The 15,117-nt window shown below is 43.4% G+C and overlaps 1 protein-coding gene across 8 annotated transcripts in view; it reads right to left on the bottom strand.

Moving 5' to 3' along the window:
• Atp8a1 (ATPase phospholipid transporting 8A1) overlaps nucleotides 1–15,117 on the bottom strand; it is a 216,597-nt gene that overhangs the window by 93,713 nt on the left and 107,767 nt on the right. For all 8 annotated transcript variants that reach the window (XM_087908979.1, XM_087908984.1, XM_087908978.1 and 5 more), the window contains 2 exons: nucleotides 13,352–13,436; nucleotides 11,695–11,834 (listed from right to left, as the gene is read on the bottom strand). In XM_087908979.1, the coding sequence (XP_087765105.1) occupies nucleotides 11,695–11,834; nucleotides 13,352–13,436 (225 nt within the window). The remainder of the gene's footprint in view (nucleotides 1–11,694; nucleotides 11,835–13,351; nucleotides 13,437–15,117) is intronic.

The following is a 15,117-nucleotide window of genomic DNA, read 5'->3' as shown; positions in this document are numbered from 1 at the left end:
ACATCATTTATCTTTGCATCCAGAGGACATTGAGACTAAGCACCGGGTATGTTCACTAAGTGACAAACAGGACAAAATCCAAACCCAAATGTTCCAAAATATTAAAATATTGCTACCATTGAGATCTCCTTATTTTCAGTATGTTCCAAGTCCCCTGAACAGCTGTCAGACACACCTCGTATGTGACATTTAGTACATGAAACAGAAAATGGGAAGGCGTATCTCCTTTTTTTTTTTTTTTTATAAAGAAGACAGTATTATTTCATTATCTCTAACAGGAAGCAGATCTGAAATCTATCATACCCTGATGAATAATTATCACTGAGGTCAAGGAGAAGAGGCAGAAAGGCTCACTGTCAGTGAGGCAGCATCACCGTTGCCGTATCCCAACGTGCGCACAGTGACTCCGTCAGCTCTTGCATCTACTTTAAGGCATTTGCAGTTACATCATTCCGACTCACATCCTCTCGAGGATAAAGACAGAGCTGTGTTCAAATTTTAAATTTTCTATGGGGGCTTGATAAGGTCTTTTAATAACCACAGAGATTGTTCAGAGACAAAGCCTTGCAAGTTTCTAAACCAGAAAAAGATTACCTTTCGTAATGTGTTTCACAAAACACTAGGTAACTAGATAATTGGTGTGAGTCAAGATACGGGACACAGCCATGAGAACTGTATGAACACACATATTTGTGTAGTTCCCAGCTCTACTCTCGGGGGGAAAATGAGCTCAGAAAGTATATAGGTGCAAATTACCACACACAAAGCTATAAAAATAAAATGACTTCACCGGAGAGATCATGAAGAAATCCTGTTTGAAAAAAGGCAAGAGTCTGGTTTTATACGGCAAAGGAAAACATTTTAACCTAAGCACAAATAATATAAAGAAACAGGGCTGTAGGGCCAGTCAGGTATGTGGGGAAAGGTGATGAGCAGGCCAGCATGGTGTGAGAACTGGCTGTTCTCACAGGAGCTCCTACAGGTGTCATGACCAGTTCTGAGCATTCAGCAGAATGACAGTGGTCCTAACCCAGGTGTGAAAACACACTGCACCCCAGAGCCCGCTGTGTCCCTTTATCCTGAGTGCCCTGAGCACCTCAGTCCCCACCGTGAGTGGCAGGCTCTGCAGACGCCTTTCCTTCCTCTCGGCATTCATTGTGAGATTAGGATCTTGACTGATAGGCTGTTTTGCTTTCGGAAATTAATATCTTTAGCTACACCGCCGTCAACAGAACAGAAAAGATGTGAACTTTGCGTGCTTTTCCTGATTGTGGCACCAAAGTGTTCAGGCGGTAATCAATTTCATCCCAAATATGTATTACCTTACACAGATGGCCATTAATGGCCACCGTGGGAATTACATATTCAGAATGTGTTGAAACACCAGGAAATTCCCATGGTATTCATGGAACGAAAAAAAAAAAAAAGCCGAAACGCTAATTTTCCTTTCAAAATGTCACCATGCCAAAAGTTAGAAAGGGCCAGGTTGATGACTCTTTGACATAATGCGCATTTAGTTATCACAGAAAAGTCGTGAAATAATACTTAATTACCTACAAAAGCCCTCAAAAGTATCATTTTTTCTTTAGATGTTTCTAAAGTATGTAGTCCCTTTTTTTTTAAAAAAAGGGGAGATAAATGCAAAATTTCTAATCCAGTGAAAGTAAGAACTTTCATATAGAATCTTTAAAAACTCCAAGTATATTCTAGTAGTACATATTAAGGTGGATATAGAAACTTTGTTGTTTTTTTTTGTTCTCCAATGTATATATACTTTACCAAGTAACAGGCCTCCAACATGACCTGCATTTTCATATTAGCAAGTAGGTCATCAGTGCTTAGATATCATATTTGTGTTATGTTTTCAAATGAGAACAGTACAATAATCACACTCATTTCAACTCGCACTTCTGTCAGACAGGCATGGTCTGTCTGGGTGTCCGTTTCTCTGAAGCCAAAGATATAATATTGATATGCAGAGCTTTACCCCTGGAGGAAATACAAACATAACCAAGCAAGACACAGGAGTCCCAGTGTCAGCGTGAAAGAGGTTGACGGTAGGACAACAAGGATGGAGAAGCACCCAGCAAGGCCAAAGCAGAGAGAAGGCTACAGATACCGGAAAATGGTTCCTATTTGTGATCGGAGTTAATGACTTCAGGGGGTCAAATACACTATCTGGAGTCAGAGAGAGGAGCGGGTGAGCCATGACGGCGGGAGGAGAGCAACAGGGCAACATGCCCAGAGGGGCCAAGCGAGAAGGACTCCGACTCGACGTTAGTCCCTTACTCTGCTTCTGAAGATGCTTTTCTGCCCCGTTCTCAGTCATCCTGGTAGGTGAATCATGCCTGATTCCCTCTTACACATGTAGATCCGGTTTCACAGTTAGGGATTAGTTTCTTTACACAGGCACACTTGTGTCTGTTTTCACTCATTCATTCACTCTTCATTTATTCATTTCACTCATGATACCACGCAGGGAGATCAGGGCGAGATATCGGGGATACCATTGCAAGTTCCTTCCATCATGGAATTATAATCTTTCAAGCAAGCCAGTCTGGTGGCTCATGACTGTAGTCTCAGCACTCAGGACACCGAGGCAGGAAGACTGCTGTGGATCTGAGACTAAGTGGGGCTAATGTAGGGAGTTTGAGAGTGATCCTGTCTCAAAACAGGAAAAAAAATCTACTGGAAATGCCTGTTTCCCTTAACCTCTGCCTGCCTTGCTCTCACCTTGGCAGGCATTAGAACCGCTAGGGGCTCAGTGACACACCCTGGGCTCCACACCTAGGATTTCTCATTGATTGGGGCTCATGGGAGGCCTGGGGATGTGCAGTTCCCCATAGTGTTGCTGGTTTGAGGACCTCATTATAAGAAGTGCTGGAACTCTCTATGTGGACAAGCCTGGCTGCCAGCTCAGTGATCCACCTGCTTTCTAAGTGCTGGGATTAAAGGTCTGAGCCATCAGATAGAACTTGATTTTGTCTCTCTGAAAGGACATTTTGACTATTGAAAAGTCCAGAGCCAGATTGCCAACCTGCTTTTCTCTAAACAATAATAAACAGTTCAGGGTTTGAAGGGTCCCAATTCTCTGCAGCAACTTAACTCTATCATAACACAAAACGCACCAAAGACAGTACGTAAACAAATGGAGATAGCTGTGCTTCAACAGAAATAGGCAGAGGGTGGATGTGGTCGTTGATCTGGCATTAGCAGATCTGTGGATGCAGAAGGCTTGCGGTTGCCCTTCTCTGCACCCGAGTCTTCTTGGTTGAATGCGCTGGCTGTTTGCTTGCTTAGCATCTGCCTTTCTCCTAGGCCTAGCTTCAGGTCTTCCATTCCCAGGTCCTTCCCACTCCGTGCAATCCTAAACTCCAGGAAAGGCGTCTTAACTACAATATAGAGTTACCACCAGAGACACATTGCATCACATTACAGGAATGCTGTGTCTGGGGACCGAGGAGATGGTTCCTTGATAAAGTGCTTGCTGAGCAGGCAGGAAGACCTGAGCCGGATCCCCAGAATCCATGTAAAAAACTAAAACTAAAACTAAAAGAAGGGTTGGATGACGATGTGTGTTTCTAATCCCAGTGCTTGGGGAGGCAGAGGCAAGAGGATCCCTGGGGCTTATTGGCCAGTCAGTCTAGCCCAATCAAGTAAGTTCCAAGCTAGCGAAAGACCATGTGAGGAAAAACATCCAAGACTGTCCTCTGCCTTCCACACATACATCCTTGAACACACACACACACACACACACACACACACACACACACACACACACACGTTTTTAGCACTCTGTACCTACAAATGATCATAAATGATGATCATAGGAAAGAAGTACCAGCCTAGCGTGGCTACTTCCAAAGCAAAATAATAAAACAAACTCTATACGACACAAGCTTGAATTCTCTAACCCTAAACACTGAACTAAGAGTTAGGAAAGCAGCCAGGAGAGGTGAAGAAACAAAAGGGATGCTAATTACAGGTTACACATGCAAAGAGAGGGCCATGAGGAAGCAGATCTTGTTTGAGAAGCTGTCATTTACCCAGTACAAGAACAATATAGGCAATGTAGCGTGGTGGGGAAGAATATGAGACTAGAGGCCCCAGGGAAGGAAAGCTGAAGGGCCTATGTATTATAGTGATTACAAAGCCAAAAGGGTATGTGGGGAAGAATTTTTAGTAAGGGAGACATGAGATCAGATCTGCATTCTAGAAAGTTCATAAGTAGCCAACCTGGCACGGAAGCTTGATGACTCAGGGGTCAGTTAAGAGGCCACTTTTTTTTTTTTTTTTACAATTTTAAGTGTAATGACCCTGGGATCTGGATGTGCCTGGAATGCTCAGAGCTATACCACAAACTGGTTCTCAGAGCCAGCCAGGCTTTTCTGTGTTCTGTACTATGCAGAAGCAGGGGCCTCTGGGAATTTTCTTCTCAGCATCCGCTAGCACGCCATGTTGCAGTCCATTTACAAAGGAGCTCCTATGTCTTTCCCTTTTAGTGTAAGCTGGCCTACAGTACTAAACCCAAGGACATGAGTTCACTGGAACGACTTGCTGGCTGCTTCTGGAAACATCATGAAACTGGTTAATTCTTCCAAGGCCAAGAAAAAGGTTTTAACTTGATGTTTTATTTTTTTTTTTTGAACAGAAATCACATTTGAATTCATAAAACTAAGAACTTAGCAAATAAGGCCAGAACTTCACACACCCAGCTGAAAAGAATCAAACTTTGAGAAGCAATTGGGTGTAGTTCTCCAAAACAACCCATCTAGCTTATCTGGGCCAGAAGACAGTGATGCCCAGTGTGGAAAGTCTACCATGGAGTGCTTTTAAAAAGGGAGCTGTCATACCAGAAACAAGGAGCATGTGACCAAAATGCCAGAAAATCACGAGTATTCTAACTAAGATAAGTTGAAGAGAAAAATCACGAAAATCGTATGTCTTCTTTCATCTATCCATCTATCTATCTATCCGTCTGTCCATCCATCCATCCATCCATCCATCCATCCATCCATCCATCGATCGATCGATCGATCGATCGATCGATCGATCGATCTATCTATCTATCTATCTATCTATCTATCTATCTATCCATCCACCTATCTATTTTAAGAGTACACCACAGAGAGTAGGGGCTGCCTCACTTGCTAAGTGGAAAACTCCCAAGTAAGTTGATGCCCAGTCCTTCCCAAATGCTGGGCTATGATTATGCAACTGCCACTTGATTATGTTTGATTTTTCAAGTCTCCAATATTTTTGCATACTCTGTTTTCTTCTAAACCCAGTTGGCAGTCTAATATATGGACTCTTAACATGAGACTGGAATTAAGACAGAACTTTGTTTTCATTCCCTGTTCTGCTGACTAACATGGGTATATGTCCTGTATCAAGTTACTTAAATTACCCAGGAATCTACTTTCTCAATAGCAAGAAGAGAGTAAAATTATGGATTTAATAGGATTCTTCTTGGGGAATGAAATTAGATAGATCATCCCAAACTGTTTTTGTATAGTATGTTAGGAAAAAATCTTGAGTAACATACTTGCTCATAATATTAAAAATTATATGCATGGTGAATTATTAAAAAGATGAGATGAATGTAGTCAGAAGTTCCAACATTTTCCTGACCATCCTAATGGACAACCATCTTGTACATCCACTTTAGGGAGCCCTAGACTACTCAGGGTATTGGGGTTAGGGGTGCTGTTGCCTGACGGGCATGTGTGAAGTCGCGAGTTCGATCCCTGACCCTGAGGAAAAAAAAAGATCAGGCAAAGAGTGGAAGATCTGAAGCTTAGTAACTGCTTGGAAGGGGCAGGTCTGACAGGCAGAAGGGCTGCCAAGCTGCAAATGTTCTCAAGCCAATAGGAAAACAGGAAACTACTGGAATTCTAAACCCCACGGTCACTAGGACATCACAGAAACTTTCATCTAGCTGTGAGGGCAAGTGAAAGCTGCCTTTGCAGCCACCAAGAATAGATGTGGCAGTTTTATCTGGAAAGGCATTCCATTGTAATTCAAAAGTCTCTGGACCTGGCAGCCGGCAGCTCTCAGGAAAACTCCTGTTTTCCATTACGTTCGCTATTTCTCTAGGAATTCTCGAAGGCACTTCTGGCTACACGCTGCCAAGGGCACAAGGCTGTTGGAATCAGTCACATGAATGTCACGGTTGGTCTACGTCGTACCACATTAAGGCAGTCTATAAATATCCTCAAAATATCAACTACATTTTTTTTTGGGGAAAAAATAAAGGCAATAAGGAAAACAATATCAATAAAAGACCATGACTTTAATATTCCATCCTAATACCTTGTCTTAGTGCCCGGGTTCGACACCCTGTCTAGAATTACATTTTCTCTCTCTCTCTCTCTGTGCTCTTCCTCTCCAGTTACTAGACGGGAAGTGGAGGTTTTTAAGCCACTCCCACTGCTATGCTTCAGAGTCCATCACATGGCAGAGACCAAGCATTTGCTGCTGAGTGTCTTTAACCATCTTCTCCTTATGTTTATATATAAGTAACATGGAACAGCGTTTATAAAAACGAGCGGGCCTATATTTCTAAAGAAAGAATGACATAAAAGTTACCTGCTCCTCTTCTAACACATTCCTCTACTGATCCTTAGCGGTGCCACCTTTGCTGCCCAGGTCGTCAGTGCCTGGAGAGCACACGTGAAATTAGAACTAGGGGGCAGGTTTTCACTAGGAAAGCACTTATTAGGCGCTAGTTTCTGCATAATTTACTTAATTGAATAATTCATTTATTCATCAAATATTTACTGAGTGATTAACACAGGCCAGACAGTCAAGCACTGGGGACAGGGTGATGAATATGGTAATTATGGTCACTGTCGGCGTGAAGCTTCAGTCTACTGGATGATTTACATTAATCACAAAAGACAAAGCAGGGCAAGATGATACCCAAACTACAGCATTCTGATTTCACTCCCCAGCTCATAAAGGATCCCCTGGCTCAAACGTTCACTCTGAGGAATGCATTTCCCAAGCCACGACTTTAAATAAAAGATAAAACTTTTATCACCAGGGAAATACCGTGTCCTGTTAATTTTAAAGAATATATATATATATTCCTTAAATATATATATATATATATTCTTGTATATAATATAGCAGTATCATACAAGTTTAAGGTAAAAGTAATTTATGTGTCTTAGAAATAGTAGAATAAAATTAAAGAGACAGATTACATTAAGAAGGCAAGAAACTTCATAGAGTCAATCACCAATCAACTTCAAAACCTTCTCATTATTGTTACTTATAATTCTCCCTGAGCATATAAAGAAATGGATGGAAACTTAAGTTTGTTCTAAAGTAAACTGATTTTACACCCTGGAGCGCACATGAAGCGGTTTCATAAGTGGCGCGCTGAGTCTGAATATAGGGCCTGGCCTCCAAAGGGAAATGAAAGAGGTCAAGCTTGGCGTCTGCAGAATGAGACAACTGTAAATTCTCTCAGGCGGTGACAAAGAGAGAAGAGGAGGTGCTGCAGTCCACAAAGTGGGTCAAGAGCGGGGGGAGGGGCTGCCAGGACTCCAGCCCCCCTCATCTCAATCCTCTCAACTTCCAATTGTTGAGGAACTTGGCCTTCCCTATACTAAGTGTGACCTTTCGTCTTGTATTCAGTAACAAGGTACTAGTAAGCGGTTCTTGAAAGAAACCACAGTATTAGAATTATTATTCTGAAGAGGAATGCAAATGCTGGCACCCAAACAACACTGTCTTTGAACAATCATGAATAAATTTTACAGACAGACGCTAAAATCCCAAATCTTCTCTAACAATAACTGTCAACAGAGAGGGCTGTGTCTGGGAACATTTTTGGACCTCCTATGTTCTGTTTCCTGTAGTGTGGTCCTGCAGGATAAATCTGGGGCATTTTAAGATATGGATGATCTGGGAGAAATGTAACAGGGTCATGGCAAGGATAAGTGTCACTATTCTCTTGGATGTGGCCTATTTTGTATCGACTTAATATCCATCTCTCCGTCCATCCATCCATCCATCCCTCCATCCATCCATCCATCCATCCATCCATCCATCCATCCATCCATCCATCCATCCATCCATCCACCCACCCACCCATTCAACTCACAAACTCAGTCATCCATCCATCCATCCATCCATCCATCCATCCATCCATCCATCCATCCATCCACCCACCCACCCACCCACCCATTCAACTCACAAACTCAGTCAGTCATCCATCCATCCATCCATCCATCCACCTATCCACCCACTCATCCATCAACCCAACAACTCACTCACTCATCCATCTATCCATGTATCCATCTATCTATCCATCTGTCCATCCATCCACCATCTTTTTGAAAAAGAGTCTCACTATGTAGCCCCAGCTGGCCTGGAGCTGTCTTTGTAGACCAGGCTGGCCCCAAACTCACAGTGCTCCCCCTGCCTCTGCCTCCTGAGTAGTGGGACTAAGGCAAATGACACCACACCTAGCCACATATTTTTAAGCTTTTGCAGGAGTTATAACCCCCTGAAGGAAAATGGCTTTAATTGAGTTTTAAAAACCGAGTTACTAGTTTGGACAAATACTGGAGGGATATGAGACTTCACAGAGTTTATAACTGCAGCTTTAATGACGCTGTAAAAATGTCACTTGGTCCGCCATACATGAAAACTATAGTTCTTTAGGAAAAGCTCTACAAATCTTTCCAATTTAGAATGTTTTCAATGTAACATGATTACTGTATCCATGGCATCTTGCATCACTAATTCAAACATGCTCAGAAGTATCTTGCAGGACACTGATGATCTGACCCTTTATAAAGCACATTTCTAAAACAGCCGCGCACAGATGTAACATGATACAGTTTTCAGACTGTATTCAGTGGAGCCCAGAGTCCTGGGAAGCCCCTCATGGACCACCACGAGCAAGGTGGAGGCAGAGGGGGAGAACTGTAGGGGCTTCTCTTGCCCTCAGGCTAACTGGAGCAGCGCGGCTATCATCAGTTGCATACTTTAGGATTGAGCCAGTGTCTTGTTTGGAAAATGGACTCTGCTCTAAAAAGAAAGAGAAAAGCAAAAACCACTCTCACAGTTTAAAAATGAACTGCCTTCGACTCTCAGTCCAATACCACCGTCTACATGCTAATGGATTCCAAACACGTAAGGACCAGAGTGCACAATCTGTGTCTCAGCCAAAAAAACTAAGGCGGATGAAATAAACACCTAAGGTGGCCTCTCTGTTCAAAGTGTCCCACTAGGCTGTTTGCAAGGGGGCGGTAACCGCAGCTTCTGAGTGTGAATCCAGCTGGTTTTAACAGAGAGGGGACATTCGGACACATAGCAGAGCCATCCTGCTCAGCCTCACACGCGTGAAAACCCTGCAGTCCTCAAGGGAATGGGACTGGCTGGCAGAGACACTTTCCAGAGAAAAGAACTCAGGCACCTGGACCCCTGTGTTATTGTCCCCCAACTTTGCCTAGTCCCCAAAGACTACTATTGTCCTGTATCTGGCAAAACAATCTTTAGAGAGCCATTTCAGACCAAGAGAGCGGGTCCTTCCTCGAAGTTCCTCACCTAGAGAACCTGTGCAGAGCACGGTGGTGTCTAGAGGCCTCAGGGAGCTGTCCTCATTCGCTTAGCCACCCTGTGGTCTAGCTGCCTTAATCCTTCAGTGAGCATTAGTTAAATGAGAGCCTGAAGGAGAACCCCATGTTAGGAGTAGGAAAGCATACAAAACCCGCAGGCTGGTTGAGGATGGGACCCTGTCTCCCCACACATCTACATTTTAGATTTCTCAACATGTGGCTTATCACACATGTTAAAAATCAGTTAGCTTTAAATTCCTTTATTTTTCATTCTTTTAAAAGGCAGTCTTACGGAGGTTTCTGTATTTGTATACTAGCTGAGTGTGTGTGTGTGTGGGGGGGGGGAACACGGTCCCAGGAAACTTAAATTTTAATATAACTCACGATCGCCATCTGCTGGACAAATATTGAATGTGTATCCCAGTTAAAAGGTGGATTTTTTTTTTTATCATAGATGTGTATCATCTAGGTGTCTTCCCCTTAAATAATAAATAATAAGCATAAAGGGGCATATAATATTTCTTAACTCATGTAATAAACCAGATACTAGCCGTAAGGTGATTGCAGTGTATTATGGAGACAGAAGACTACCTTGAGTTTTATGTGGCATCGGCATGGGTCAGAGAAAACCACCGTAGCTAGAACAAGATGTTCCCTAGTGTTACATAAAGGGAAGGGTTGTGGGGAGTGGAGTGGGATGGGTGTGAGTGAAGAGGAACGAGTCCTGGGAGGTCTTGGTGCTAGTTGCTTTCCAACCCAGGAAGTACCTAGTTTCACGGCACAGAGGAAAAAAAATGTCAGCCTCATCCACCTGCAGGCATGACCAGGTGGACCACACCTTGGAGGCTCCCTCGATCCCATGCTGATCCCACACTGAGGGAATCAGGTAACTGGGTGGTGACTGAGTGGCAAGGTCAAGCTAGAGCGAGGGCCCTTGAATACATCAGAGCACAGGGCTCTGGCTAATCCTCTCTTGAACTCTGTGCCTTTGGTTCAGGGTCTTAGCCTCTCAGTCACCTAGATTTCTTCATCTGGAAGTAGGGACAATTGGTTCCTACTTACTAATTAGTTCCCAGCATGCTAGCAGATGAAAGTGCACTACACCACTAGTACACAGTAAGGACTACACAAAAAGCTTGCTGTCAATCATCCAGGACACAGGAGGTCTTGCTGCCGTATCAGGCTATCTACCACCATCAGCCTGAACGGACCTGATTTCTTTAAGCATAAAATCAAGGTATTTGACAGAAATGGCGAAGGACACAGTGGGTGCAGCCCAATGCAGCTCCAGTGCAAGAGAAGGCACCAGGTTCGCTACAAATCCTCAGAGCCGCATCATTTCATATTTCATAAACATATCAATAATAAATGTATGTGTTGTGTCTGTGCTTGTATATGTAGATCTCTCTCTGTGTGTGCATGTGCAAGTGTATGTGTCCATGTTCACGCTCACGTATTTTCTCATGTATATGTGCCTGTATGTATGTCCCTATATGTGTGTCTGTGTGTGCACATGACCCAAGTCTTCAGTGATACAGAAGCAATGACATATATTGGTCAGGAGTTCAAATCATGACACAAAACTAGGAACACTGAGGATCTATACACAACAATACCTAGTCCTTGGGCCCTTTCAGCAAGATTTTGGACCATAATTAAGATTTGCTGGTTGCTGATCTTGAGGACCAACCGTTAAGTCTTGTGAATACCTGAATGGGGGTTAGAAAGACGCAGGGAGAAAATAAAGTGAAAACAGGCTCCCTGGGATTGTGACTTCTCGTTCCCAGAAAGCACTGTGAGGAGAACTTGGCGACTCGGAGGGCTAATAAGGAGAAAGAAAGGGCCCAGGGGCCCTATAGCATACCCAAGCCAGCATCCATAGAGAGAACTTCAGCCTTAGACCCTTCCCACCCTGAAGGGATAAAGCTGCTTCTTTACCTTTCTCTGGAGGTTTGTCTTCTGTCTTTCCTGGCCCACGCCAAGAAATGAACTCAGAAAACCCTAGACAACCACTAGCCACCTACTACATAGCCTGCTTCTGATACTACTGGTCCCCCAGCAAGGAAAGACTGGACATCTGTGGAAATGCACTTTCTGTAGGCGACAACGCCCCACGCACCTTTTCAATCAACTCGTAGCTCTCTTCCAGCTTCAGCAGCCTGTTCTGCACCGATGTGGATGCTCGTTGGTAGACAGCCCGCCACTCCTCGAAGTCACTCTCAGAAATCTCAGCCACAGCAAAACACAGAGTCCTCAGCCCTGCAAGAGGCAGCATGCCCCAGCACACCACAGAAGACCGAGTCACGAGTCTGACGTTTCCAATATTTAACAAAATCTAATTTTGAGTAGTCTTCACTTTAACGATGACACAAACCTCAATATCAAATGCTTGGAATGCGCTTTCGGCTTTTAAATTTTGTACCTTGCTTACAATTCCAAGCCCCTTTAACCCTTCTTTCACATCTAGGGTCCCCCAGGACAAAGTTCCAGCCGAGAGGGTGGCACACACTCTTCAACTGTCTGCCTATACTCCTCGCCATTCACTTCCTGGGACATACGGTGTTCTCTGCACTCATTGGCCGGGGTATCCATTTTACCTCCCTTTCCCCAACTCCCCTTCCCTGTCTGCAAGACAGCTCTACCTCCTGAGAGAGGAGCAGAGTTATTGACCACTGGGGCATTGGGCTGTATTAGAGCAGTTTTTCTTTCCCTATTTTGGGAATGTGGCTGGAGACTTCCTCAGGGGCAGCATGGGAAAAGAAGTCTTTCAGCTCAAGGGCAGAAAGAATTGGGTTGTGATGGGGGCCAAGACAATTCAAACAGGGGAACCAGAGCCTGGGTAATACTGCTACTACCAGCGTGGCGCTGTCCAGACCTTCAGACCTCCAACTCAAACCTGTGTGACCTGAAATTGGGCGGCTTAAACCTGGCATACCCAGCTGGGCGAGGTGTAGACTTCTGAGCTCTTGCATTCTTGGGAACTTGGAGAACATCACACCCTGCTATTCCGAAGCCTATTATTTATTTACTTAGTTTGGTCTGATGTTTTTAGAAAACATTCTTATCTTTTCAAAGACTCAATCATGAAGGAGCAAGGACTTGAGCAGGGGTCGGGCTAGCTGAAGGAGGAATGAAAACGAAGGTGGGTGATTTACACACTCGGTGAATGCCGCCATCAAGCGCAGCAATGCGATAATACACATTCTCCGATTCATGGACCAGAAGGCTGGATGGTCCTCGTTCACTTTTCTAATACAGAACATCTTAGACCCTGTATTGCTGGCCTCGTACATCATCATGCATTTCAGAACAGTTACAGGGCAGCTTTTTTACCACAAACTCCTGGGCCTCACACAGACACTGAGTGGAGCTCAATAAAAATAAAAATAAAAAAGTCAGTTTATAAATTTTCATAATAACATAGGTATTTATTTCTCTTTTTATTGTTCAGATTATAGAAGCTCAGTTATTTTATTTTTCTTAACTAATTCCATGAGATGTAAGGTAAAGTATTTAAACGGTATTCATTCTAAAAAGTAACACAGATTTAAAGGCTTTACTAGATCAAATGAGGGCCAAAGTCTGTCGGTATTTCAGCTTTTTTCTCCTTAAGAAAGAAACCTTGTGGGACTAGTGCATAGGAATATCTAGGTTATCATCAATAACCAACACTTCATCTAAGAAATCCGGAAGTGGAACTGCCAATGATCCTGCAAGATATCAAAAGTCCATGATTTCTTCATGTTTCAATCAAGTTCTATTCATATAATACTCACCTTCCGTAGCAAACTGTTCTAAATGTTTTAGGGTGATTTCTTTGTACTTTGAAGTCTCTGCAAGTCGTTCATAAATTACTGTGTCCTGGAAAATAAGCAGAAGGTGCAGTGGATTAATTAAGTATCCTGGATTTAATAAGACTGAGGTCAGCAATGTTATTAGTTGAGAATCTGTACAAAAACTCCCGGTGTTTTCTTTTAAGCACAGATTTTTTTATTTTATTTTTTTATTATTATTATTATTATTATTTTGGCCTATGAGAAACAATGATTCCCCAAAGACAGGAAGGAATACAGCTGGACCTGTGGGTTTGCATCCATGGATTCAATCAGTCACAGGCAGAAAATGTAATCTGGCCTGTAAGGTTGGGTCTGCAGAGAATATGCACACACACTTTCTTGGGATAATTCCATGAACAGTACGATAATGTTTTCCACATAATGTTTACGACACAGTAAGAATTGTAACTCATCTAGAATTGGTTGGAAACCCAGAGACGGAACTGGGCCTGGTGGCCTTCATTTGTAGCCTTAGCGCCTGAGAAGTGGAGCCACTAAGTGGCTGAGAGCGCTCTCCCTATAGGTTTTGTAGAATTTTGTGAATCATATTCAGCAGAAAATGGTCTAGGCTCAGGGAATATTGGGTGTGTTTGCCTGACAAAGAATCTGTCCTGTGCAGCTCCCCCATGAGCTGGAGCCTCAGTGGCTACAGTGTGGACATAAGACATATCCTACCCTAGACCCTTCCAGGGACAAGGGCACCTTTCCAGGTCTGTCCTCACAGAGGGACACAGTCGAGGCGGCACAGCACCGGGCTACCAAATGTCCTGAGATGTTCAGGGGGGACACACGAGGACCTTCAATCCTGGAGCTGCTTCAAACGGCCGACATCTCTGTGTCTGTGTCTAGCTCTGAAACTTGGTTGACTTAATTTGTAAATGAAAACTCCCGGATTAAAAAACAATATTATTTCTTTGAAACTGCCATACAGTGTGCTTTGATCCTACCCACCCTCCTCCGAACCATTCGAAAGTGCCGTTGGCTTTCGCTTTACGCGCCATTTACTTCCCTCTGCTCTTTTCTCCTTTATAAATTGCCTATTGTTCCTTCAGTTATTCGCTGGCTTTGGTTTAATGTCTTAAAGAACGTCAGTATTCAGCCTTCATGACTTTTTATTAGACCAGGAAAAAATAAATCATTTACCTGCAATTACTCTCTCGGTGGTAGTACCCACCGTGGGGTTTCCAGGCTCGGGCCGAGATCTGGAAACTGACTAATGGAGTATGATTTAGAGCCCTTGAGAGAAACACAACCAAGTGACCTCAGAACAGATGGAATAGCCCAAGCCCCAATTATGAATTTCTTTTCATTTTCCAGTAGTGGATGGGAAGGGAAACAGAGAAGGAAATGACAGTTTGCGATCACGGCTCTTTCCTGGGAGGGAAAGGAGTCATTTTGGAGTTCTTTTTCTTTTTCTTTTTCTTTTTTTTAAATAGCGGTTCATGAAAATTTCCACAAGGCTAACAGGGCCCATTTTCAGAGGAAGAAAACCTTTTAAAAACTTGAAAGACAGAAGTGGTAAGTGAAAGAGGAGGGAGGTTGAATTGAATTCCGCAGTATATCTGAACACACTGGTGCTCAAAAGAAGCAATTATTGACCACATTCTTTGTGGTATTGAGAAAAGCAAGGGCTGTGGCCTTCTGCAGCACATACAGGCTTCCAAATGACAGTCACAGTGGTTGGCCATGCTTGCCTGTGAAGAACG

Source organism: Myodes glareolus, chromosome 8 (assembly GCF_982192425.1).
Source record: "Myodes glareolus chromosome 8, mMyoGla1.1, whole genome shotgun sequence".
NCBI classification, from domain to species: Eukaryota; Metazoa; Chordata; class Mammalia; order Rodentia; family Cricetidae; genus Myodes; species Myodes glareolus.
Note: the sequence above shows the minus strand (reverse complement) of the source record. Positions and strands in the feature narration are given on the sequence as shown.